Consider the following 26583-nt stretch of genomic DNA (forward strand, 5'->3'; position numbering starts at 1 on the left):
TCTGCCTCTCTTCATTGGCAGTGAGGCGGTGGAGAGGGTGAGCAGTTTTAAATTCTTGGGGGTAACTGTGACCGAGGACCTGTCCTGGGGCAACCATATCACCTCAGTTGTACGGAAGGCCCAACAGCGCCTCTACTACCTGAGGAGACTGCGGAGCGCACACATTCCCAGATCTCTGATGTTGAACTTCTACAACTGTGCCATCAGCAGCGTTCTGACGTATGGATTTCTAGTGTGGTTCCCCAGCTGCACCAAGGCCGATCAGCAAGCACTCCAGCGGGTGGTGAAAGAAGCTGGCAGAATTATTGGAACAAGTCTGCCAGAGATCAGTAATATCTTCCCCACTCGCTGTCTGAGGAGGGTGCACAGTATCCTGCGGGACCAACATCACCCTGCGCGCCACCTTTTCCATCTGCTGCCCTCAGGGAGAAGGTACAGGTCTATACAGGCCAGAACATCCAGACTGGCCAACAGCCTGTATCCACAGGCTGTGAGACTCCTGAACTCTCTGCCCCCCTCTCACGGACAATAACCATATCCAACTTCTTAATAGCAATGAACTGGTCTGCATTGGTGCATCATATCTTTATTCTCTTCCCCCTCCTGCCCCCCCCCCCCCCCCTCCCCTCTTTCTTAAATAGATAACTATCATATCTGATATCATATCTCACAGTACAATAATATTGAATGGGTTGCATTGTTGTATTTTGTCATGTTTCTCAGGTCTTTGTCTGAATTTCTACGAACATTATTGCTAAGGATTGTCTTATTGCATTGGAGTCACACTGGGTTAAATATGTACACTTGGGTTTTAAGGGGTATTTATTATTTTCTTCTTTTTTGGGGGGTTGTATGGAAGCCCCAAACGCAATTTCATTGTTCTTGACAATGACAATAAATAAATAAATACTAAATACTAAATACTAAATACTTTAGCAGCAAAAGGGCATGATGACCAGCATTGATAAAGTGATGGTGTCAGTAAGTGTCAGTAATCCTGGACCAACATTGTTTTGATGACATAGAAACAATACCAACACATGACTGACAATTTTTTGGTGATAGTTTAACTTCCTCTTACTGATATCAATTAAAACTATATAACTACACAGTTGGTGTTCACTTATTTCACTCTCGCTTTTGCACCTCAGCAAAAAATGTGGTTTATCACACAAATACTTTCACAGCACTGCACCTGGAGTGAAATTGGATTTAACAATGGTAAATTCCTCAAAACCCTTTCATGATTTATTTGTATTAATTTATTTGTATTATTATATTTGCTAACTATACTGCCCTTATTTCGAATTTATTAATAATATTATTGTTTACAATTTAGGCATGCTTGCTTGGCTGCCTCAATCTCAGTCTATCCTTTGCATCCTCTATCCGAACTGGCATTCTTGAACCTCAGCGCCACCCGTAGTTTCTAACAACACAATGATGGCTGCTTCTACATGCAGTAAGAAAGGACAGGAACTCTCCAAGGCTGAGTACCTAAAACGTTATTTATCAGCCGACGATGATTCCCTGAAATCTAAAGGAAAGGCAAAAAAGAAGCGGCGCAAGGTTCCCGAGAAGGGGTGAGCCGGTGGCGACGGTTTAGTCGACTTTTGCCGCAGATTTAGCTGTATTTGTTAGCCGTTAAGCTAGTTAACGACTCTGTTGTTGTGCAGCGCTGTTTTCCTCACTGCCTAATGTAATAACTTACTCGTGTTTACTTCTTTGATTCAAGACTTAAAATAGTGGACGATGACATAGATTGGAAACAGATGGTCACACAGCAGACGGAGATTGAGGAAGAGGATGAAGAAGAAGCTCCGGTGGTAAGATGACGTTAGCTAGCTACCTGGCTAACCTGTCCATTCATTCAGTTGAAATGATTACGGAAACATATGCTATATACGCTCCTGTATATGAAGGGTTCTTTTAAACAATAAAAATGCGCCTGATGATTTGGGACACCACTGGTCAGAGGGCCCGGTGGCGCCAGTGTCCGGCAGCCTCGCCTCTGTCAGTGCGCCCCAGGGCGGCTGTGGCTACAATTTAGCTTGTCATCACCAGTGTGTGTGTGAATGGGTGGATGACTGAACGTGTAAAGCGCTATACAAATACAGGCCGTTTACTTAATGCTGAAATCTAATCTATTGTATTAAATGGGTATGCTTGTAGTTTGGGTAATTTTGTTATGTCAACAAGTTCTGTTTTAAAACTTAATCTTTTGTTAACTGTTCAGATTGCTGAGGTGATTGATGATCGACCTGAGGAAGTGAAACAGATGGAAGTTTTTAGGACCAGCAACAGATGGAAAGTAATTGGAGGTAAATAAGAAGTCACAGAAGTAGGAGGGGATTTGTGCAATATTAAGTTAAGACTGTTGTTTACTATAGTTTTACTTCCTCTCCTAAAAGTGGACCAAAATGATGACACAGAGGAAGGAAATGGAAAAGAACATCAAAGTACAGAGGCTGGCTCATTAAGCAGAGGTCTACATGACTCACCCGAGTTGTCTTCAAAGAGAAGAGGACAGGATTCTCCTGTCAAAAAGACCCGGCATGACTCTCCAGATGTCTCACCTCTGAGGAGACGCCGGCATGACTCTCCAGACATCTCTCCACCAAAGAGAAGTCGGAAGTACTCTCCGGATGTCTCTCCTCACAGGACAAGACATCACGACTCTCCTGATGTCTCTCATCCCAGGAGAAGACGACATGACTCTCCAGATGTCTCTCCTCCCAAGAGAAGACATCACAACTCTCCAGATGTCTCTCCTCCCAAGAGAAGACGTCACGACTCTCCTGATGTCTCTCCTCCCAGGAGAAGACGTCATGACTCTCCAGATGTCTCTCCTCCCAAGAGAAGACGTCACGACTCTCCAGATGTCTCTCCTCCCAGGAGAAGACGCCATGACTCCCCAGACTTGTCACCACCAAGACAGTGTTCAGGAAAGTCAGAAAAAATGCAAAGTAAAGGTGAGTGATCCATTTAAATTGTAAAGTGGAATCTGGTGTGGCATATGAATAAAAGTAAAAAGCAGAGACCCATTTAACATGAGTTTTGAATTGAAATTTATTTTAAAGACATAGCTTGATCTAATAATAAATCTTTAATTTTTGTTCAAAAGGCATTACAAAATGAAAATTAACAAATTAACTGTGTCTTTGTCAGATTCAGCCTCCAACAAAAGCAAGCTCAGCTCATCCTTGTTAAGTAAAAAACGCTCACCGGATCCTCATCGGTCAGCGGTGGCTAAGAAGGGTCAGAATAGACATGATTCAGACTCGGATCCGTCTCCCCCGAGGAAAAGGCCCCTGAAGGGAAACGCCTCAGACTCCGATCAATCTCCCCCAAGGAGGCCCTCAAAAACTAAACGGGGCTCAGACTCTGACCAGTCTCCACCCAGGGGGCAGCCACCGAGTGGAAGGGACTCGGATGGAGATTTGTCACCACCTCGTAGGCCAGGCCAGTCACAGGTAAGCAGACTGTGTTGGAACAAAGATTAATGTCAAATCTGATTTCACTCAAATGTTATTATATTTTTCAATTGTCTTTTTTTTTTTTTTATAACCAGGGCCAAAGGATGCTATCTGGTGGAAAGGCAGGCCTGGTTTCTGTGGACATTCTAAGGAAAGAGCAAGAGGAGAACAGACGCAGAGAAAAACACAATCAGCCACTTGAAGGTTTCATCAACTTTTCTCTCTTAAGATATTTTTACACCCATTGATTGAAGAGCTTCATACAGCTTTGCATCTCATTTCAGCTTATCATCTATATTGTCGTATTTTATTTAGTCCTAAAATTAAATAATGAAGTTTCTACATACTTACCCATTCATCCCCTTTGACCAGATGAATCGCGTAACGCTCAGACGATTTTCAGAGACAAAAGTGGCAAAAGGAGGGATCTGAATTCAGAGAGAAATGAACAGAAAAAGAAAGCTGGTGAAAAAGCGGCAAGAGACGAGAAATACGCTCAGTGGGGAAAAGGGTAAATGTGCATGATCATTTCAAATATCACAGTTTATGTGATTATATCCACATAAAAAATTATAAAAGTGGTTCAATGGTTTATGTTAAAATGTATGTATAGGTTGGCACAGAGCCAGATGCATCAGCAGAAACTTGAGGACGCGCTGCACGAAGCCCAGAAGCCACTGGCACGTCACCGTGACGATGAGGATCTTGACCGCATGTTGAGAGAACAGGAAAGAGAAGGCGATCCTATGGCTGCAATGCTCAGGCGTAAAAAGGACCGTGGCACAAAAACACAAGGTGTTTAACATTATATATTTTTTATTTTATTTATGACTTTATTTTATTTCACCAGGTCAATCCTTGTAAGAAGCTTTTAAATAGCAGCAGTTTTGCTTTTGCTACTGTTTGTATTTTTATTTATTTGTATGTTTGTTTTGATTTTTTGTAGAGAAACCTCGATATAAAGGCCCTGCTCCACCTCCAAACCGGTTCAATATTCCACCGGGGTACCGCTGGGACGGAGTTGACAGGTAGAGTTTGTGCATCGGTGACAGAGGAAAACTGTTGAGGACAGAACTGTAGTTTAATATTGAATGTTTTTAATACACACATCAGTTTGTCATTTTGCACATTAATGGTAAAGAAATTGTGATCATTTTTTTCCACGTCTATATTAAATTTGCGCCTAATTGAATGGATTGTCTTTGGCCTTTTAGCTTGTCGTATCATAATTAATAGGGTTATTTTATTTGTGTCTTGCAGGTCAAATGGTTTTGAACAGAAACGCTACCAGAGGATGGCAGATAAAAAGGCTGTGCAGGAAGCGGCCTATAAATGGAGTGTGGAGGATATGTAAAGGCTTTCAGAAAATGATGAATCTGGAGCAGAGCTAAAGAGCACACCTGCTCAACCTTTATGTATAATTGTTATGCTGTTAGAACAACAAGACTAGATGCATCTACGCAGCAAAAGTTCTTTTTTTAAATAAACTACATAGAAGAATTTGTTTCACCTTTCCAAACCCTTTTGATACTGTACCATGTGTATCAGATGGAACTGTACAGAAAAATGAAGTGAAGCATGTTCACAATTTTTGTAAGAAGTTATTCACCGTGGAGCAGAAGCTGTTGTGGTTTCAGTGTTTTATTAAAGAATGTTTTTGTAATGCATTGTCCCAAGAGTGTTCAGGCACCTGTAACTTGGATAGCATTTGACATTCAGTCTTTTTAGATAATTTTATACACTTACCACCCATTTTATTAGGCAACAGTGACTCAAATAACCGCTTGTTACAACCAACATATTTTGGTCCTGGACATAGAAATAGAGACATGTCCCTCATGACTCCAAAATGAAACGTAGTGCACAGCAACCAAATGCTGAAAGAGAGTGTCCACAGCTGACTGTCGATGGTATGGTATAGCTGTGAGGGTTTTGTGTACAAGATAAATGCACATTTGAGAGTTCTGTGGTGTAGCTAAAAAAGACTGACCTACAGAGATGTGAAAAAAGCGGCATTCAAATAAGTCATTCCTTGCCATATTAATCAGGGAGTGCATACACTGACAGGATGCTGTGACTCTCACAGTGAGGGAATCAGGTTGGGCTCTAATATTTTTTCTAGCAATGTCCGTGTTCTGAAGGCAGGACTGTGATGCAGTTTTCTGCCTCGCCACTAGAGGGCGCGGCCGTTTTGTGAGTAATGTTTGACTGGGATGGAAAATGGTGTTCATGAAGGCAGTGTGAATCACAAGTTATGCTCGGGAGCAGTTTATGTGGGTTCAATGAGAGTGTGCGTCCATAAGACTGAACCACACACACACACATACCCACACCCACGCTAAATCTGCCATTAAAGAGCTGAACGATCATCCCCTGTCCTCGTTAATTTCTGGAGGGTCATAGTGGCACTTGACCTGTGCACACCCTGCGATCACCACCGTAGAACTGAACCTCATATCAGAAATCATCATAACAAAATTGGTCCTTCGAGCCAGATAGGTGATTACAGAGTGAAGATGGATTATGACCCCCAGAGAGCAGGTGCACGTCCACGGAGGGCTGTGCGACCACCAGGATGGATGACTCAGTATGAAGGCTACACACTGCCACCCACTGCTACATTGGAGCAACAGCAGACTAGAGAGGGATACGCCAAGATGACGCCCCTCACCCAGACTCCTGGTTCTATTGGAGCTGCAGGACAGACTCCAGTGTCATCCAGCATCCCTCAGGAGTTCATGAACATTGTGCAGCAACTGCAGAAGGACAACAGGCAACTTCAGATGATGGTAGGAGACATGAGGAGGCAGATGGATCGTAATGTCAGCACGTTGGAATCCACCCGCTTACGTTCTGCCCAGCAACCAGGGGGCTACATTTCAGCTGATAACACTTGGGTCTCCACACCTCTAACTACACAGCCTTTTCCCCTGAGACCAGAGCAGCACAATATATCCTACACACAGGATGCAGCTGAAGAATGGCCAGTACCACCACCTCCAGTTTTTCTCCCAAGAGATCATCCTGATCTACCAGAGGTACAGTCTGTTCCACCTCCACCGCTACCAGCCATTGCACAAGAGCTTAGCCAACGCTTACAAGAGCTACAGTTACAGCAACCCTCAGCCACTGAAGCTCCTGAGTTTCAGCCTCGTGCGCCACAGTCCACCCCCTTATCTCAATCACTAGCTGGACCTAGTTTCGACGCGAACATGCTCCCCCCAGAACAAGTGCTGGCTCCCACTACAGCCATAGGTGTAAAGGAGAAGACCTACAGAGGACCATCGCCCTCCATCCCAGAGTTCACGCAGGGTGATCCCAGGCAGTTTGCTAGATTAAGGCTTGCCCTAGACAATATTCTCCCCTTTGATGCAACGGAGAGGTTCAAATATCAGGTCTTATGTGACCACCTTAAATTTGAGGAAGCTCTTTTAATTGCTGACTCCTACAGTAACTCACCTCACCCCTACTCTGACACGATGGCCTCGCTCATTAAACATTACGGTCAACCGCACCAGCTGTCACTGCAGAGGATAGCAGAGCTTATGGATGAGCCCAGCATCCGCCCAGGTGACACAACTGGATTCAGAAGGTTTGCACTGAGAGTCCGTGCTCTGGTCGGCATGTTAGAGCAACTTGGGGAAGATGGACACATAGAGCTGCAATGCGGGTCTCATGTTGCTAGACTGACACGAAAGCTACCCCAAGACCTACGTGCTGCTTTCCGCCGCTACCTTTACCCACAGAAAGATGGAATACCATCATTGAGAGACTTTGCAGAGTGGCTGGAGTATGAGCTGGTCATTCAAGAGGGCGGAGATCACACAGAGAAGGTAGAGGAGAGCTCGAGAGCCAGGAGCAGCATGAAAAGAGATAAACGAGCCACCAAAAGGACTACCACCGTGCTGCATGGTGCAACACACAACACTGCCCCCCAAAGGTCCTCAGCCACAACCCCTTCCACTTCTGAGGTCCAAGACAAGCACACAGCTTATTGTCCATATTGTAATAACACTCTGCACTTCCTAGATCAATGTGTCAACTTCAAGATGCTGACTAAGGAGCAGAAATCAACTTGGATTAAGTCCAACAATCGCTGCTGGCGTTGTGGGCGGCACCACCAGGCCGCTCAGTGTCGACTTAAAGTGCAGTGTAAGACATGCAGGGGAAAACACCTAGAGGCCCTGCATGAAGTGAATCTCAGACCTGCTGCACCCAATCCACCAATGGAACACGTCGCTGAGCTGGGGAGTAAACCATCTACTGAGGTACTTTATCTAGACCGGCGTGCTGGCTGTAGCCAAGTACTTCTGAAGATAACCAAAGTGCTGCTGCAGAACGGTGAGCACACCCTGGAGACATTCGCCATATTGGATGATGGATCTGAGAGGACGATCCTTCTCCCTGAGGCCACTCAAAGACTGCAGTTACAGGGCACGGCAGAGAGTCTTACTCTACGTACGGTGAGACAAGGATTGAGAACCTTGCATGGCGCATCAGTGACAGTCAAAGTCTCCCCTGCCAGCCAACCATCCAGAACATTCACCATTGAGAGAGCCTTCACAGCAGATGACCTAGGCTTGGCTGAACATTCCTACCCTGTGAAGGCACTTCAACAGAAATATAGACACTTGAGAAGGCTTCCCTTGCAGCCCTTCACAAATGCCCAGCCACTCCTTCTGATCGGCTCTGACTGTCCTCACCTAGTAACGCCCATCAAACCTGTGCGCCTAGGCTTACCTGGAGGACCAGCTGCAGTCAAGACTAGACTTGGTTGGGTACTACAGGGACCAATCCCCTCCCTTAAGCACTCTGCTCAACCACAACAGTGCCTCTTCCTCTCAACTGCCTCTCTTCAATCAGAGCTTCATAGTCAAGTAGAGAGGCTTTGGCAACTTGACACTCTCCCATATCGAAGTGAGAAACTAGTGACACGGTCTCGGAGGGAAGAGCAAGCTATGAGGCTTTTGGAGGCAAAGACGACAAGACTGAATGTCGAGGGAGTAAACAGATGTTCAACTCCCCTTCTGCGTGTCAGTGATATGCCTACACTCCGGGTGCCACCTGAAGCAGTACTCCCCAATCTACGTGGCACGGAGAAGCGCCTCAGTCGAGACCCAGAGAAGGCTAAAGCTTATCAAGCGGAGATGGCAAAGTTGATAGCAGCAGGCTATGTCAGAGAAATCAGTGAGGAGGAAATGAGGGCCTCCACAGAATCATGGTTCATCCCCCACCACATGGTGACACACAACGGAAAGAACCGTGTGGTGTTTAATTGCTCATTCACCTATAGGGATCAGAACCTCAACGAGCTGCTTTTACCAGGCCCGAACCTGGGGGCCTCTCTTCTTGGTGTGCTGCTACGCTTCAGAGAACGCTCCATCGCAGTTAGCAGTGATATCAAGGGGATGTTCCACCAGGTGAGACTACTGCCTGAGGACCGGCCACTACTACGTTTCCTCTGGCGCGATCTGCAACGAGACACCCATCCCAAGGTGTATGAATGGCAGGTGCTCCCCTTTGGGACAACATGCTCACCGTGCTGTGCAATTTATGCACTCCAGCGACACGTCCATGACCCCAGTGACCAGGGAGATGACGTGCGTGACTCCATTGAGAAGAATTTTTATGTTGACAACTGGTTACAGAGCTTCTCTTCTCCAGATGTGGCCACAGAGGTTGTGGACAAACTACGGTCACTATTATCGGAGGGAGGATTTGAGCTCAGACAGTGGGCCAGCAGCACCCCAGATCTCATCAGCCATCTACCAAAGGAAATAAGATCAGAGAGCAGCGTACAGTGGCTGAATCAAACTGATATGGACCCTCAAGAACCTGCTCTAGGTTTGCGCTGGATGTGCTGCTCTGACACTCTGCACTACAAGTCCATGCAGTTGGAGAGGAATCCTCCTACCATGAGAAACATCTACCGGGTTCTGGCGAGTCAGTATGACCCACTAGGGTTTCTCGTCCCCTTCACAACGAGGGCGAAGGTACTAGTCCAGCAGCTGTGGGACAAAAAGCGTGAGTGGGATGACCCCCTGTTACCAAGTGACCTGCTCTCGGCATGGAACGAATGGGAGGGTGAGCTGCAACATCTGGACGACATTAGTCTACAACGTTGTTATGTAAGCCCAGAGCTGGACAAATCTGACAGTAGGCGTGAGTTGCACATCTTCTGCGATGCATCTCAACAAGCATATGGAAGCGTTGCCTACCTACGGACGGAAGATGCTGCTGGAAAGGTGGAAGTTGCTTTCCTGACTGCCCGCTCTAGGGTGGCCCCTAAACGGCAGATGTCCATGCCACGTCTGGAACTATGTGCAGCCTTGACTGGAGCTCAACTTGCTAGCCTGCTGACCAAAGAGCTCACCCTACCACTATGCAGAGTGGTGTTATGGACAGACTCCACCACTGTCCTAACATGGATCCAGTCAGAGTCCTGTCATTTCAAGGTGTTCGTGGGAACTCGGATAGCTGAAATCCAGGAACTGACAGACAGCCAGTCTTGGCGTTATGTGACAACATATGACAATCCGGCAGATGATCTAACTAGGGGTAAAAGGCTACAAGACCTCACAGTCCAGTCCCGGTGGGCATGTGGGCCCCCGTTTCTGCAGCTACATCGAGACCAGTGGCCAGAGCACCCAGCCACACCATGTACAGACTTTGCTGAGGAGCAGCGTAAACCAATAACTTGCTTAGCTGTGTCTACTGACTCTATCTCCCTGCCTGATGCACAGCAGTTTACCAGTTTTAGCAAGCTTTTGGAAGAAACAGCCAGGTGCCTTCACGGGGCGGCTGGTGACAATCTCACATCAGAGAACTACAAGGAGGCTGAGCTTATTCTGCTGAGAGCTGCTCAGAAAGACAGTTTCCCTGATGAGATCCAGTGCCTGACCACTGGGAAACCAGTTCTCTCATCCAGCCGTCTGTTTTGCCTAGACCCGGAATTTGATAAGTCGCTTCAACTCATAAGAGTAGGTGGTCGTCTCAGACGATGCCATGATTTGGAAGCTGCTGTGATACATCCAGTAGTATTGGACCCTAAACATCCAGTCACCAGACTACTCATCCGACAGGCTGACAGTGATTTGAAACACCCAGGAGCAGAGAGATTGTTTGCAGAGTTGAGAAGGAAATACTGGATTCTTCGCGGCCGTGAAGCCGTAAGAAGCGAACAGCGCTCCTGCCCTGAGTGCCAAAAATGGAGAGCCCAACCTGCCAACCCAAAGATGGCTGACCTTCCCCTTGCACGCCTACGATTACATCAGCCAGCCTTCTTCTCAACAGGCATCGACTGCTTTGGGCCAATGCAGGTGAAAGTTGGTCGGAGAAATGAAAAACGCTGGGGCCTGCTCTTCAAATGCTTGACGACTCGTGCCATTCATATTGAGGTGTTGTCTAGTATCAACACCGACTCATTTCTAATGGCATTAAGAAGATTTGTCTCTCGTCGTGGGAAACCAGCTGAGATACTGTGTGACCAGGGAACAAATTTCCGAGGTGGGGATCGGGAGCTCCAGGAAACTTTCAAAGCCCTGCATCCCTCTTTACAAGGCAAGTTAGCAGAGCAGCAGATCAAGTTTCGATTTAACCCTCCCAGTTCTCCCCACTTTGGAGGATCCTGGGAGCGAGAGATCAGGTCCATAAAGGCAGCTCTGGCCTCCACATTGGGCTCACAGGTTGTAAAAGAGGAAATACTCCAAACAGTGTTGATCGAGATCGAGGGAATACTCAACTCGAAACCTTTGGGGTACGTGTCATCAGACGTGGCTGACCCAGACCCCATTACCCCAAATTTGTTGCTGATGGGGCGGCTAGACCCTTCCCTACCCCAAGTGATATACCACGACTCAGAGCTCATTGGACGACGATCATGGAGGACCTGTCAGGTGTTATCCGATCGCTTCTGGACACAGTTCATACGCCACTACCTGCCTACACTGCAGACACGGTCAAAGTGGCAGAAAGACACTGCTCCGATCCAGCTGGGCACTGTGGTGATGATAGTGGATCCCCATCTTCCCAGAGCATCATGGCCTGTTGGGAAGATCAACAGGGTATTCCCCGGAGCTGATGGTTTGATCCGATCTGCAGAAGTGGACGTAAAGGACCGTACCTACGTACGCCCAGTGAGCCGCCTTATTCGACTACCTGCAGTACCAGAACAAAATGGACAGTAAATGACATTCTGCAAACTTGCGAGGGCAAGTTTGGGGGCGGCTGTTCTGAAGGCAGGACTGTGATGCAGTTTTCTGCCTCGCCACTAGAGGGCGCGGCCGTTTTGTGAGTAATGTTTGACTGGGATGGAAAATGGTGTTCATGAAGGCAGTGTGAATCACAAGTTATGCTCGGGAGCAGTTTATGTGGGTTCAATGAGAGTGTGCGTCCATAAGACTGAACCACACACACACACATACCCACACCCACGCTAAATCTGCCATTAAAGAGCTGAACGATCATCCCCTGTCCTCGTTAATTTCTGGAGGGTCATAGTGGCACTTGACCTGTGCACACCCTGCGATCACCACCGTAGAACTGAACCTCATATCAGAAATCATCATACCAGTCCGATTCAGTCTAACATCTGTAAAAGTTTTAAGGCACTTTCCACCAGCACTATCAAAACATGGGCCAGCAGCCAGAATCACTGCTTAAGAGTCCAATTGGATTGCTTTGGGAAATCGGAACTGTATTTTTATACAGTTATCATAAATATTATTACCCCACATATACAATTCAAATTTTATTTCTTGCAATTTAAGTCCCAACAGACTTTTTTCCCCATTTACTACAGAATGTTGTTTATCATTTAGATAAACTGAGACAAACAAAACTGCATTTCTTTTTCTGATATTAAGATATTCCAGGGATTAAATGTGTAGTTAAACTTCTTTTCACTGACAGAAAGGGAAGTTTCGCTGGTCCGGCCCACTCAAGGTCAAAGGCTATATGTGACTCACAATGTAAAATGAGTTTGCAGTTTTGTTTTGTTTTTAAAAAAGCATAAGTTTAAGAGCACATTGTCAGCCCCATTTCTTTTTAAAAAATGTAAATCAGATTATATCATAAACAATAAAATTCGTCATTGTTTTGAAATCTAAGGTGTTACTGTTTGTCAAAGTGTTGCAACATGTTTAAGATTTCCCAAGTTGGGTAGTTTTCCAGTGTAGCCTCATGTGACCCCTGTTTTCAGAGTTGGTAATGATGTGTTGTGCAAGATTTATACTTGAGGGAAGAAAACTCAGTATTCAAACACATTTACTCCTTTTTCCATATACATGCAACTCAGGAATTTGAATCAAATGCTTACTCAGCTCTTACTCAGCCATCTGATCCTCGGTCCTGCCCAGTGAGGTCAATCAGCTTTCGGTTATGGGTCACTGGGTGGATTCTTAAACTGTGCACAAGTATTTCTGAAGTCATCAATATGAAAGATGACGGGAAATGAATCTCTTATTTCATTAAAAGGTAATTCTCTAATGTACCAGAAAAAAACAAGAGGCAGAACTGACTTTTATTTCCAAGTATGTTCTGAGTAGTAAGCTGTCAATTGTAGTGTTATTTATACGAAGAGACAATGAAGTTAGTGCAAACACATATACGTCAAACACACTGAAAACTGAGGCTTTTTTCCACTGGTTTGTGTTTATTACTGTATGATTATTGGGAATACATGCTGGGACAAGACAAATTTCAAGCATTTGTTAAATATGACTTTGACATTTAATATTAATCATGCATGTATGCAAACATGCAAGATGATTTCCACTGCCACTTAGAAGTCATGCTTAGCTGGTCTTTGCCTTCCACCGTACCCGACATTCACGATGGGCCAGCCTGGGTAAGTCTCTCTTTGGACCGTGCTGAAGTTGATCCTGTGAATCAGAGCACGCAGACACAGAGTAGCTGCTCCCTACATGAAGGACACTGTGATGATGATAAACCTGCTCTCACCTGAACGCAGGGTTGATGCCAATGTTGTCAGGCTGCGGGAAAGCAGGTGTCCGCCTCCTGTGGCAGGAGGATGGGGGAGGGAAGTCTTTCTGATACTGAGACTGCATCTGGGCTGTTTCCTGTTCGTTTTTTGCTGCTGCTGACATGTGATCACGGTTGCCTTCTTGCTCATTCCCTCTCACTTCTCTGTCCTCGCGTCTGTTTCCTCTTCCTGTTTATCATGAGGATGCAGGAGGAGAATGGTGAGATTCCTGTTGTGTGTTACAGCCTGCTGAAGGGTAATCAGAACTTTGCTAAAGGCAGAATTTCATCAACAGTAATCACACTTTCCATAAATAAACTTTCTTACTTTCTTGATCATACTACATGTATTACACTATTTGCTTTTTTCATTTTAATCTTGAGAGAATAATACTTTATACATAAATGAGATGAAATGTTCTTATGAATATAAATCATTTGCTTTGGATGTCGCAGAGCTGTGTGAAGGACACGGGAACACATACACAAATAATTACTGCTGAGGGCAATCCAATCCTGTGTCTGTGAGTAAGAGTGGCAGGAATTTCACTGCACAGCAGAGAAAACAATATCACTCCTCCAGATGCTCTGTGTCTATAACAGCATTTTCACATTTAACCTTATATGGTCTTTCTTATGTTCTATTTGAGGTATTAAATACTTTATTACAGTGTTTTTCAGTTTAATGGCAGTGTAGGTTTTTTTTTAATCTAAGCTTTAATCACAAAATCACCTTTATAATCTCTACCATCTCTGCCTTCTCACTCATAGCACACTGCCCAAACCATTTCCAAGACACACACATGCACTGAACAGAAAGCCACAGCCTTGCGTGCCATCATAAATGAGTCTTATCTTTATACAGACATGATGAGTTTACTCTCTAGGGTGAGCCAAGTCTGTTGACCTTTGCCTGGATCTTGGTCTGGGATAGGCCTGAAGCAGAAAGCCTCACGTGATGTGGTCTCCATCTTAGCAGGTGTGTCCGGGTAGAGGAGGAATCCTAAAAAGGGTGAAATGTAGACTGTTGACTCTTGTTCCCCTTTTTTAACCCACTACTTTGGAGTGATTCCAGTTAAATCAAATCAAATCAAATCAAATCACTTTTATTGTCACATCACATGTGCAGGTACATTGGTACAGCACATGTGAGTGAAATTCTTGTGTGCGAGCTTCACAAGCAACAGAGTTGTGCAAAATACAATAATGTAAACAAGCAAAACACAAGAATGGCTACATCTGAAACTAATAAATATATGTACAATATATAATAGTATATGCATTTCTGGATGTGTATACTAAATATTTTCCTACGTGTGTGTGTGTGTGTGTGTGTGTGTGTGTGTGTGTGTGTGTGTGTGTGTGTGTGTGTGTACACATATTTTACAAGTTTCACAGTTTCTGAAATCTTTCCAGTTAGGTCTCTTTTTCACAGCTTGTTTACTTTGCATATAAATTCTATAAAATATGCGTAATGGCAGTGACAATTAATCATTCACACAGACCTGATTTTTGTGACAACAAAACAAAGTTTTATTTCTGTCTGTTTATTTAGTGATGTGCACCGAGATTAAAGCGAGATCAGAAATAATGACGGTAATTTTGAATCCTTTTGTTATTTCTTGACTAGGACATTGTTTCTATTTCTGTTTTACTCTTTTCAGTGTTTATAACTTTTCAGTGTTTATAACAGTGTTTATAACAATTGTTGATTTGTTCTGTTCTCATTGTATGACGAATTATGATGGCTGTTTGGTAGCCGTTTGCATACTATGCATACTCTCTCTCTCTCTTCATATGTGTGTGTGTGTGTGTGTGCAACAGCTTTATGTTAATGTACAAATATGTTTATGTGGTTTCCATGGTTTTTGCATCTTCTTTAAGTGCGCGTCAGTCCATCTCGGAAATCGACAAGACTGGTAAGCTCTCAACTTGCTCTCCGTCTGATATGATCAGGGTTTTTTGTGTGTTTTCTTGAGGTTTTGCGACGCTGCGTGTTAAAGGCCTAGCAGCCGTCATTTAGCCAATGTGAGCCACTCTGTAAGAGCAGGTGGGAGGGAACAGCTGCTTCTGTTGTAAACGTGCTTCCGACTTAGAAATTTCCTCGGTCGAGTGGGTTATCTGGCATTTCCCCTCTTGAGTTTTCTAAACACTAATTTTTGTCGATATTTTAAGTTTGTTAGTTGGACAGAGTTAAATTAGATGTCGAAAGTTACTCTTGTCTACTGGTGTTTGTTATTTAAAAGGAATCTGACAAGATGATTCAAATAAAAACAAACGGTCAAAAACTAATATTTGGCTCTCACTTATGCTAGTCTGTTTTTGAATGTAAACAAATCATCCAATCTAACACAATTTCTGATACTTGTTTGCTGAAAGTTTAGGCGATGGTATGAGGGCAGTGTTTAATATAGCGTTATTTAACTATAAGCTATAAGAGACTTAGAGCTTTTTATTGTCATTGTGCAGTTTTTTGCACAGCGAAATTGGGTATAATCTGTTAATGTGGCTTTTGTATTTAGTTGTTGTTGTCCAAACTCACTGTACTGCTACCTAACCAGTGTAGGATTGATGTAGTATTTAAGTTTTCTTTCCCTTTCCCTTTTTCCAAAATAACAATGAGTTGTTGTTGTTTTTTTTGTTTTGTTTTGTTTTCAGTTCATAAACGTATGTGTCTATGTTCCTAATGCAGCTATGAACAATGACCATAGTTGACAGATCTTCAGAAAAGTCTGACCACGAGTCAGCCGGACTCGGACCTGGAGCTGCTGTGTACAACAGTACACCCTCCTCTGAGGACCAGCCCAAGGACCAAGGGGCTGGTCCTCAGAGTACACCCTCCTCTGAGGACCAGCCCAAGGACCAAGGTCAGAGCAAAGCCTGGCTTTTTTTCAAAATGTCTTTTTAAGCTGTTTGAAGATTTTTATTGTCAGACAGAATAGTTTTCCAACCAGTTTTAGCAAATATGGAACCACACTTTTTAGCCATTATTTACCCATATTTGTCAGAATTGGTTTTAGTAACGTACAGCTAATCTTTTTGCTTCTGCTTTCACACAAGTTTGACAACTGCTTTTGTGGGTGTTGTGTTGCTGCTTCCCTTCTCCGTTCATTCATCCAGTTATGTAATGCATCCAGCTTTGCATGATCAGTCACTTCAGCTCGTGATGCAATTGCTGTTTTTATATAAAGACCGGCAGCCCAACTTGTTTAGCAGAAACAAAGGAGAAGGCAAATTGTCCTATCTTTCTTCCTGAGGCTGTTTAGGAGTTTTTCACAGTGGCCAGAATCACATTATATAACTGTTAATAGTTGTAGCTATTACTGTGATGTCCTGACATGACTTTGCCATGTGCCAGTGTGTGGTTGTATAAGTAAGGTGGCATTAAATTATCTCCTTTTTAAAATGTATTGAAACAGATTTTTAGTAATAATTGTGGCTCTGTGTGTCAGTGATCAGCAGTGGCGATGGAATTGACTTGCCCCAGAAGGTGCTGTTCTCACCAGATCGGCTCAGCCTAAATTGGGCCCAGGTTCACCTCATTGGTGCAGGCCTCCAGAACATGGGGAACACCTGCTTCCTCAACTCAGCCCTGCAGTGTCTCAGCTACACCCCTCCTTTAGCAAACTACATGCTGACGCGGGAGCACTCCAAAACATGTAAGTTTATTTCACCAACAGTGGTGTTACGCAGTCCTGCGCTGATTCTCACATTGTATCACTCCTTACTCACTCAGTATTTTGTCTCTGTCTCTGCTGCAGGTCATGAGCCAGGGTTCTGTATGATGTGTACCATGCAAAACCACATCATTCAGGTTTTTACCAACTCTGGGAATGTCATTAAGCCCATTGGTGTACTCAATGAGCTTGGGTGTAAGTGGATGACTGTTGTTGCTGTGCTCTGTGCAAAGTGTTTACCTATATTTTAATGATAGGAGGCGCTGTGTGACTGTTTACCTTTTGTAATTTTGGAGGGAAATAATCTGGAGGGATTTTGAATTCTGTTTTTAAATAAGTGTAAACTTGCATTTAACTGTGGTATCCTTTACAATAATTCACCTCCTGCTTTGTTTTTTGGTTCTGTTTTTCCTCGTTCCCCTCACACAGGGATTGCAAACCACTTCCGCTATGGAAGCCAGGAAGATGCTCATGAATTCCTGCGGTGCACAGTGGATGCTATGCAAAGGTCCTGCTTACCTGGAACCAAGTGAGTGTCATTTTACATTGCATGCATTCTAAACAAGTTAAACACACAAAAATATTTTTACTTGGGCTTGACAGTGTTTGCACTTTATTATGTAGTAAGATCCATAATTAGCTACGTAGAGGTAACACCGTGACAGTAGGAGAATATGAAATAAATCCTTTATCCTGTTTTTCAGGAAGTGCAGTTTATACTAGTTCCTTTTAACTATTAATGCTTCAATTGCTGAGAGTATTTTTCAGAAATGCAGATTCCTCAGTCTCTTGCCTGACTGACACCTCAGTTTACATACTAGGCAAGCCACTTGATATAATACCTCATTATTATATCAAGTTTTTTAATGAACTTGACTGCTCCAACACAGAAAGTATTCTTACACTGGGTGTGGTAGCTTGTTTTGGTAACAGGGCTTGAAAAGATCAGAAGCGGCTTAAACGTGTAGTAAAACAGGTGTCTGGGATTATGGCAGAGAGCTGCCAGACTTAGTGTCTAGTATAGATTTCTTCTGAGGCAACAGGGTAAGCAGTGTGAGCAGGAGCACTCAACCCCTCAGGTCATCTCTTATTCACCCTAATGGCATTAGTGCTATTATTGCAGCAGCAAAATTCAGAAAATCCAGGTTTTTCTATGTGTTACTATAGAGCTTCGAAGTCTATGTGCACATTTAACCAAAACTACACGTTTAACAGATGCACTGGGCTGAGTGTTGTGCTTCTTGTTAGACTCCTAAAAATAATTTATTAATTCATTTATTTTTTTAAGAACCTAAAGTGTCAATTCTCATCAAATCAATTCTTCCCGTGTAGCAGCAGATGGCCTCTTAAGTAATTAATCGTGCTCCAATTCCTCCTATTGTCTTTTCTGCTACTTGAATACTGTAAAGTGATTGTCTGGTTCCAAAATGCTAAAAAATAAATGGTCAGTCAGTTAACTGTTGCACTGTCCTTATTAGTTAACTTTTGTGCTTTATCTTTTTATTATAGATTGGACAGGCAAACGCAGGCAACCTCTTTCATCCATCAAGTGTTTGGCGGGTACCTAAGATCCAGAGGTAAGTCACTGTTTTTTAAGGTTTGATTTATTTTTCTTTTATTTGTCTTTTTATGTCTTACAGCTTGTGTGATACTCATAGCACTGATTTCTGTTTCAGTTAAATGTTTAAACTGCAAAGCTGTCTCAGATACATTTGACCCTTTTCTGGATGTCACTCTGGAAATTAAGGTAATTGGACAACATTCAAAGTGACGTTGCTACTATGTATTCTCTGCATTATGGAGTGTGAGGTTTTTCCTCTCTCTCTCTGTTCATATAGACTGCTCCAAATGTCTCCAAAGCTCTGGAGCAGTTTGTCAAGCCAGAACAGCTGGGTGGTGAAAATGCTTACAAATGCACCAAGTAAGTCAAAGAGATGCCAAACCATGATGAGTTTTAGTGTTTAGGTGTGATTTTTGTCAACAAGCTGAATGTTTGTTTCCTTCAGGTGCAACAAAATGGTAACGGCCTCAAAAAGATTTACAATCCATCGCAGCGCCAATGTGCTCACCATCTCACTCAAACGCTTTGCAGACTTCAGTGGAGGCAAAATCACAAAGGCAAATGGCCAATAGTGTCTGCTTAAGTCATAAAGATACATGACAGATGCTTTGTTTTATTATAAAACAGGATATTTGCATGTAATGTTTGAATTTTTTTGTTTGGTGGTCATCAGGATGTGAAGTATTTGGAGCATCTGGATCTGCGGCCCTTCATGTCGCAGTCCCACGGGGAGCCCCAGCTCTACAGGCTGTATGCTGTGCTGGTTCACTCTGGATTGAGTTGTCATACTGGACACTATTTCTGCTATATTAAGGTACTGGCTGTGCCCGAATCTGTTTGAATGCTGCTGTTGCGTAGTACAAACAAACAAACACCATAAACAACACATTTCAGCAGAAAACTACTTTGTATGCATTGAAAGAAAGAAAAAAAAGACCCCTATATAACCATAAGATTCTTCTTTTTAGCTCAAATTCAATTCAGAAACTGAATCTGCTGTGTCACATCTCTCTCATTCTGTCTCACAGGCCAGCAATGAGCAGTGGTTTCAGATGAATGACTCGTCCGTGTCAGTCAGTGACATTAGCACTGTTCTCAACCAGCAGGCCTATGTCCTCTTCTACATCAAGTGAGTAAACATCGGTATTTTTAAACATTCTAGGCTTATTCCTTCAGTAGAACTTTTCCCATCATTATTTAATAATGTAGACATGTTTATTCTCACTTTTCTTGTAGAAAATGTATTATTATAACCTAATGTTATAATGTTGATGCTTTGTCATGGTTAATATTCTTTTTTCCATGTCATCAGGTGCACAGATGTGGGAAAAACTGGGGACTACAGCCACTTGAACCATAACGCTGGCATATCTGGTCAGGCATCTCCCCAGCCGGTGGTGAGCCCAGGCACCATCGCCACCATGCCTCACAACAGTGTTGGCTTCATAGGTCCCCAGCTGCCACCACACATGAACAAGGTACTTCCTCACCTGAGGGTACTGATAATGTTGTTGTTTTTGTTAAACCCAGTGTTTCATGCAAAACACATTTGTACCTTTCAATTGTGTCTGTTTGAAAAGAATGAAATGATATCATATATTCCTTATTGGCCTACATTTGTACAAAATTCCAAATTATATACACAAAGTCATAGAAATCACTGCTCCAATTGGTCATCATGATTTTAATATTCTCTTTTTCCATAACAATGAAATACGCCTTGGACAAATATGACACGTCAATATTTCATTAGTGTTGTCACATCACATCCTGTAAGCATCGTCTGTCTGTGTCCTTTCTCTGGAAATTAATATTTCCAGCCAATATAGGCAATCCATCAACATGGCTGGAGAGTTGGTAGTTATATACAGTCTGTATAAGTGTGGTTAATCCAATGAAGATTTGTAAGGAGATGGCAGTTACTGTGAATTTACAGCAGTTACACAGTGATTAGTAATAAACAGAGCCAGTGAGAGTGAGTGGATATAAGAAAGTCAGTGACTCAGGTGTGTCGATTGGTTCTGTTTGTGAGACTGGAGGAGACGTAGAAATCTTTTGTTTTAAATCTTAGTTAGGAAGATTCCTGTTTGAAAACAAGCACTTTTTGTGAGAAATACAAGAAGTACATCTGCAGAAAGCACACAGTTACATTCTGTCCATCATGTGGACAAAATCGAAAATGTTGAGCATTGAAAAACTGAGAACGTTGGGCAAGTTCAAAATACGTGTTTGTAAGAACGAAAAACCAAATTGTTCCTAAAATAGTTATGGAAAGTCACTGTTGTATGTCTGTGTTCTACATGTTTATCTGATGGAAAATAAAGGTGCTATTGTTTTATTGCAGTTTCTTGACAATTCTGAGTGGATTTACACAGTATGGGTCAAAATGACCCGCAACAAAATCAATGTCACTTTTTTGTTTTTCAACATAATACAAGGGTTAATTTCCAAAACTTCCATATGATCTTCAATTTGTAGCAGATCCACTATCACACAGCAGCTGGAGCAGTTTCAAATGGAGGTCAGTCCACTGCTGCCACCTGTGGCCAAATACCATAGCCCACTACTAGATTAACTTGCTATGATGACATTGAGTAGAGGCTGAGTGGCTGCACTTACCCCTGGTACATCCAAATCTACCCACAAACATGTTGAAAGATGCAATGGCAGCAATGTGGCTTGTCAACACTGAAAACAATCAGTAAGCAAAGACATCAGGGATCACTTTTTTCTGTTTATTTAACATGCACAACATTTGTAGTCGCCTTCTGCACAGGGGAAGTCCACACACACTGTGTGGTACCACTTTCCACAGAAGGTGCATTCAATCTACAAGACTGAATGAGAAAGTCAGGGTCATTGTCTGACTGTTTATTACTAATCACTGTGTAACTGCTGTACATTCACAGTAACTGCCATCTCCTTACAAATGTTTATTAGATTAACCACACTTATACAGACTGTATATAACAACCAACTCTAAAATGTTTGTTCGCAGAGAAAAGACACAGACTACGGTAACGACATGTGATGTTACAAAACTAGTGAAATATTAGTGTCATTTCATTCATTTCAAAGGTTTATTTGCATGACGCACAAACAGACACAATTGAAAGGTACAAATGTATTGTGCATGAAACGAATTCAGACGTGCTGCAGATGTGTGTCACAAGTTGATCTGGCTGTAGGCTGTGGCACTTGGCCAGTGGTGGCACTGGTTGACTCGAGTCCATGTTAGTGCACACAAAGTAAACTGCTCGCTTTAGTTGTGAAGCAAAAACGCTGAATTCGGAGAAACAAACCGTGTGAGGGGAACGATAACGACAACAAGAGTCTCCCGATCGTTTACTCTTGTTGTCCTGTGAACAACATCGGCATGGTGTTAATTGTTTGCTGTTTTCGCGATCGCGTCGCGCATGAGGATAACCCTAGGTAAACTCGCCACATTTTTAAACATTTTGTTGTTCAACAGCATCAAGACTGACGGAGTGTGTTTGAGATAACCTCACAAGTGTCACAGATGACACATTTGGCGTTTTTTTGCTAGTCTGTAGGTAGCAGCTCCTGAAACGGAAGTCTGCCACACATCTGTTCGACTAACGCCAGTTGATCTAAACGCCAGTAGATCTGGAACACCGGCAGCCTCGCCTCTGTCAGTGCGCCTCAGGGCGGCTGTGGCTACAATTTAGCTTGCCATCACCAGTGTGTGTGAATGGGTGGATGACTGAACGTGTAAAGTGCTTTGGGGTCCTTAGGGACTAAGTAAAGCGCTATACAAATACAGGCCATTTACTTAATGCTGAAATCTAATCTATTGTATTAAATGGGTATGCTTGTAGTTTGGGTAATTTTGTTATGTCAACAAGTTCTGTTTTAAAACTTAATCTCTTGTTAACTGTTCAGATTGCTGAGGTGATTGATGATCGACCTGAGGAAGTGAAACAGATGGAAGTTTTTAGGACCAGCAACAGATGGAAAGCAATTGGAGGTAAATAAGAAGTCACAGAAGTAGGGGGGGATTTGTGCAATATTAAGTTAAGACTGTTGTTTACTATAGTTTTACTTCCTCTCCTAAAAGTGGATCAAAATGATGACACAGAGGAAGGAAATGGAAAAGAACATCAAAATACAGAGGCTGGCTCATTAAGCAGAGGTCGACATGACTCACCCGAGTTGTCTTCAAAGAGAAGAGGACAGGATTCTCCTGTCAAAAAGACCCGGCATGACTCTCCAGACATCTCTCCACCAAAGAGAAGTCGGAAGTACTCTCCGGATGTCTCTCCTCCCAGGACAAGACGTCACGACTCTCCAGATGTCTCTCCTCCCAGGACTAGACCTCACGACTCTCCAGATGTCTCTCCTCCCAGGAGAAGACGTCATGACTCTCCAGATGTCTCTCCTCCCAGGACTAGACCTCATGACTCTCCAGATGTCTCTCCTCCCAAGAGAAGACGCCACGACTCTCCAGATGTCTCTCCTCCCAGGAGAAGACGTCATGACTCTCCAGATGTCTCTCCTCCCAGGACTAGACCTCATGACTCTCCAGATGTCTCTCCTCCCAGGAGAAGACGTCATGACTCTCCAGATGTCTCTCCTCCCAGGACAAGACGTCACGACTCTCCTGATGTCTCTCCTCCCAGGACTAGACCTCACGACTCTCCAGATGTCTCTCCTCCCAAGAGAAGACGCCACGACTCTCCAGATGTCTCTCCTCCCAGGAGAAGACGTCATGACTCTCCAGATGTCTCTCCTCCCAGGACAAGACGTCACGACTCTCCTGATGTCTCTCCTCCCAGGACTAGACCTCATGACTCTCCAGATGTCTCTCCTCCCAAGAGAAGACGTCATGACTCTCCAGATGTCTCTCCTCACAGGACTAGACCTCACGACTCTCCAGATGTCTCTCCTCCCAGGAGAAGACGTCACGACTCTCCTGATGTCTCTCCTCACAGGACTAGACCTCACGACTCTCCAGATGTCTCTCCTCCCAGGAGAAGAAGTCATGACTCTCCAGATCTCTCTCCTCCCAGGACTAGACATCACAACTCTCCAGATGTCTCTCCTCCCAAGAGAAGACGTCACGACTCTCCTGATGTCTCTCCTCCCAAGAGAAGACGCCACGACTCTCCAGATGTCTCTCCTCCCAGGAGAAGACGTCATGACTCTCCAGATGTCTCTCCTCCCAAGAGAAGACGCCACAACTCTCCAGATGTCTCTCCTCCCAAGAGAAGACGCCACGACTCTCCAGATGTCTCTCCTCCCAGGAGAAGACGTCATGACTCTCCAGATGTCTCTCCTCCCAGGACTAGACCTCATGACTCTCCAGATGTCTCTCCTCCCAGGAGAAGACGTCATGACTCTCCAGATGTCTCTCCTCCCAGGACAAGACGTCACGACTCTCCTGATGTCTCTCCTCCCAGGACTAGACCTCACGACTCTCCAGATGTCTCTCCTCCCAAGAGAAGACGCCACGACTCTCCAGATGTCTCTCCTCCCAGGAGAAGACGTCATGACTCTCCAGATGTCTCTCCTCCCAGGACAAGACGTCACGACTCTCCTGATGTCTCTCCTCCCAGGACTAGACCTCATGACTCTCCAGATGTCTCTCCTCCCAAGAGAAGACGTCATGACTCTCCAGATGTCTCTCCTCACAGGACTAGACCTCACGACTCTCCAGATGTCTCTCCTCCCAGGAGAAGACGTCACGACTCTCCTGATGTCTCTCCTCACAGGACTAGACCTCACGACTCTCCAGATGTCTCTCCTCCCAGGAGAAGAAGTCATGACTCTCCAGATCTCTCTCCTCCCAGGACTAGACATCACAACTCTCCAGATGTCTCTCCTCCCAAGAGAAGACGTCACGACTCTCCTGATGTCTCTCCTCCCAGGAGAAGACGTCACGACTCTCCTGATGTCTCTCCTCCCAGGAGAAGACGTCATGACTCTCCAGATGTCTCTCCTCCCAAGAGAAGACGTCACGACTCTCCAGATGTCTCTCCTCCCAGGAGAAGACGCCATGACTCCCCAGACTTGTCACCACCAAGACAGTGTTCAGGAAAGTCAGAAAAAATGCAAAGTAAAGGTGAGTGATCCATTTAAATTGTAAAGTGGAATCTGGTGTGGCATATGAATAAAAGTAAAAAGCAGAGACCCATTTAACATGAGTTTTGAATTGAAATTTATTTTAAAGACATAGCTTGATCTAATAATAAATCTTTAATTTTTGTTCAAAAGGCATTACAAAATGAAAATTAACAAATTAACTGTGTCTTTGTCAGATTCAGCCTCCAACAAAAGCAAGCTCAGCTCATCCTTGTTAAGTAAAAAACGCTCACCGGATCCTCATCGGTCAGCGGTGGCTAAGAAGGGTCAGAATAGACATGATTCAGACTCGGATCCGTCTCCCCCGAGGAAAAGGCCCCTGAAGGGAAACGCCTCAGACTCCGACCAATCTCCCCCAAGGAGGCCCTCAAAAACTAAACGGGGCTCAGACTCTGACCAGTCTCCACCCAGGGGGCAGCCACCGAGTGGAAGGGACTTGGATGGAGATTTGTCACCACCTCGTAGGCCAGGCCAGTCACAGGTAAGCAGACTGTGTTGGAACAAAGATTAATGTCAAATCTGATTTCACTCAAATGTTATATTTTTCAATTGTCTTTTTTTTTTTTATAACCAGGGCCAAAGGATGCTATCTGGTGGAAAGGCAGGCCTGGTTTCTGTGGACATTCTAAGGAAAGAGCAAAAGGAGAACAGACGCAGAGAAAAACACAATCAGCCACTTGAAGGTTTCATCAACTTTTCTCTCTTAAGATTTTTTTACACCCATTGATTGAAGAGCTTCATACAGCTTTGCATCTCATTTCAGCTTATCATCTATATTGTCGTATTTTATTTAGTCCTAAAATTAAATAATGAAGTTTCTACATACTTACCCATTCATCCCCTTTGACCAGATGAATCGCGTAACGCTCAGGCGATTTTCAGAGACAAAAGTGGCAAAAGCAGGGATCTGAATTCAGAGAGAAATGAACAGAAAAAGAAAGCTGGTGAAAAAGCGGCAACAGACGAGAAATACGCTCAGTGGGGAAAACGGTAAATGTGCATGATCATTTCAAATATCACAGTTTATGTGATTATATCCACATAAAAAATTATAAAAGTGGTTCAATGGTTTATGTTAAAATGTATGTATAGGTTGGCACAGATCCAGATGCATCACCAGAAACTTAAGGAAGCGCTGCACGAAGCCCTTAAGCCACTTGAGGATCTTGACCGCATGTTGAGAGAACAGGAAAGAGAAGGCGATCCTATGGCTGCAATGCGCAGGCGTAAAAAGGACCGTGGCACAAAAACACAAGATATTTAACTCAAAGAGAAGAGGACAGGATTCTCCTGTCAAAAAGACCCGGCATGACTCTCCAGACATCTCTCCACCAAAGAGAAGTCGGAAGTACTCTCCGGATGTCTCTCCTCCCAGGACAAGACGTCACGACTCTCCAGATGTCTCTCCTCCCAGGACTAGACCTCACGACTCTCCAGATGTCTCTCCTCCCAGGAGAAGACGTCATGACTCTCCAGATGTCTCTCCTCCCAGGACTAGACCTCATGACTCTCCAGATGTCTCTCCTCCCAAGAGAAGACGCCACGACTCTCCAGATGTCTCTCCTCCCAGGAGAAGACGTCATGACTCTCCAGATGTCTCTCCTCCCAAGAGAAGACGCCACAACTCTCCAGATGTCTCTCCTCCCAGGAGAAGACGTCATGACTCTCCAGATGTCTCTCCTCCCAGGACAAGACGTCACGACTCTCCTGATGTCTCTCCTCCCAGGACTAGACCTCATGACTCTCCAGATGTCTCTCCTCCCAAGAGAAGACGTCATGACTCTCC

The 26583-nt window shown here is 44.1% G+C and overlaps 2 protein-coding genes and 1 long non-coding RNA gene across 4 annotated transcripts; 2 read left to right on the forward strand and 1 right to left on the reverse strand.

The window, feature by feature from the left end:
* The first annotated feature begins 1380 nt into the window (after nucleotides 1-1380).
* bud13 (BUD13 homolog) lies at nucleotides 1381-5139 on the forward strand. Its single transcript, XM_080307530.1, has 10 exons — nucleotides 1381-1583; nucleotides 1736-1826; nucleotides 2237-2321; nucleotides 2412-2972; nucleotides 3169-3473; nucleotides 3572-3680; nucleotides 3849-3987; nucleotides 4090-4271; nucleotides 4423-4504; nucleotides 4737-5139. The coding sequence occupies exons 1-10, from the start codon at nucleotides 1441-1443 to the stop codon at nucleotides 4828-4830; spliced, it is 1791 nt and encodes a 596-aa protein (XP_080163656.1). The 5' UTR covers nucleotides 1381-1440; the 3' UTR covers nucleotides 4831-5139.
* A 7969-nt stretch (nucleotides 5140-13108) lies between these two features.
* Nucleotides 13109-22998, reverse strand: LOC145431563 (uncharacterized). Of its 2 annotated transcripts, XR_013911908.1 has the most exons (4): nucleotides 22864-22998; nucleotides 14325-14460; nucleotides 13437-13647; nucleotides 13109-13357 (listed from the first exon to the last, which is right to left on the reverse strand). It is a non-coding gene; the product is annotated as an uncharacterized LOC145431563 (long non-coding RNA). The 2 variants fall into 2 exon arrangements; XR_013911907.1 differs by lacking the exons at nucleotides 14325-14460; nucleotides 22864-22998 and having other exon boundaries at nucleotides 13437-14318.
* LOC113030516 (uncharacterized) lies at nucleotides 15078-26318 on the forward strand. The gene is made up of 17 exons (XM_080307531.1): nucleotides 15078-16324; nucleotides 16910-17116; nucleotides 17219-17329; nucleotides 17564-17663; nucleotides 18644-18711; nucleotides 18811-18881; nucleotides 18973-19055; nucleotides 19141-19252; nucleotides 19369-19509; nucleotides 19724-19824; nucleotides 20008-20173; nucleotides 22599-22683; nucleotides 22774-24777; nucleotides 24974-25278; nucleotides 25372-25480; nucleotides 25649-25787; nucleotides 25890-26318. Exons 1-17 carry the CDS (start codon nucleotides 16159-16161, stop codon nucleotides 26059-26061), a joined length of 4140 nt encoding a protein of 1379 aa, XP_080163657.1. The 5' UTR covers nucleotides 15078-16158; the 3' UTR covers nucleotides 26062-26318.
* The last annotated feature ends 265 nt before the right edge of the window (nucleotides 26319-26583 follow it).

The sequence above is a fragment of the Astatotilapia calliptera genome, chromosome 10 (genome assembly GCF_964374335.1).
Source record: "Astatotilapia calliptera chromosome 10, fAstCal68.1, whole genome shotgun sequence".
Lineage (NCBI taxonomy): Eukaryota > Metazoa > Chordata > Actinopteri > Cichliformes > Cichlidae > Astatotilapia > Astatotilapia calliptera.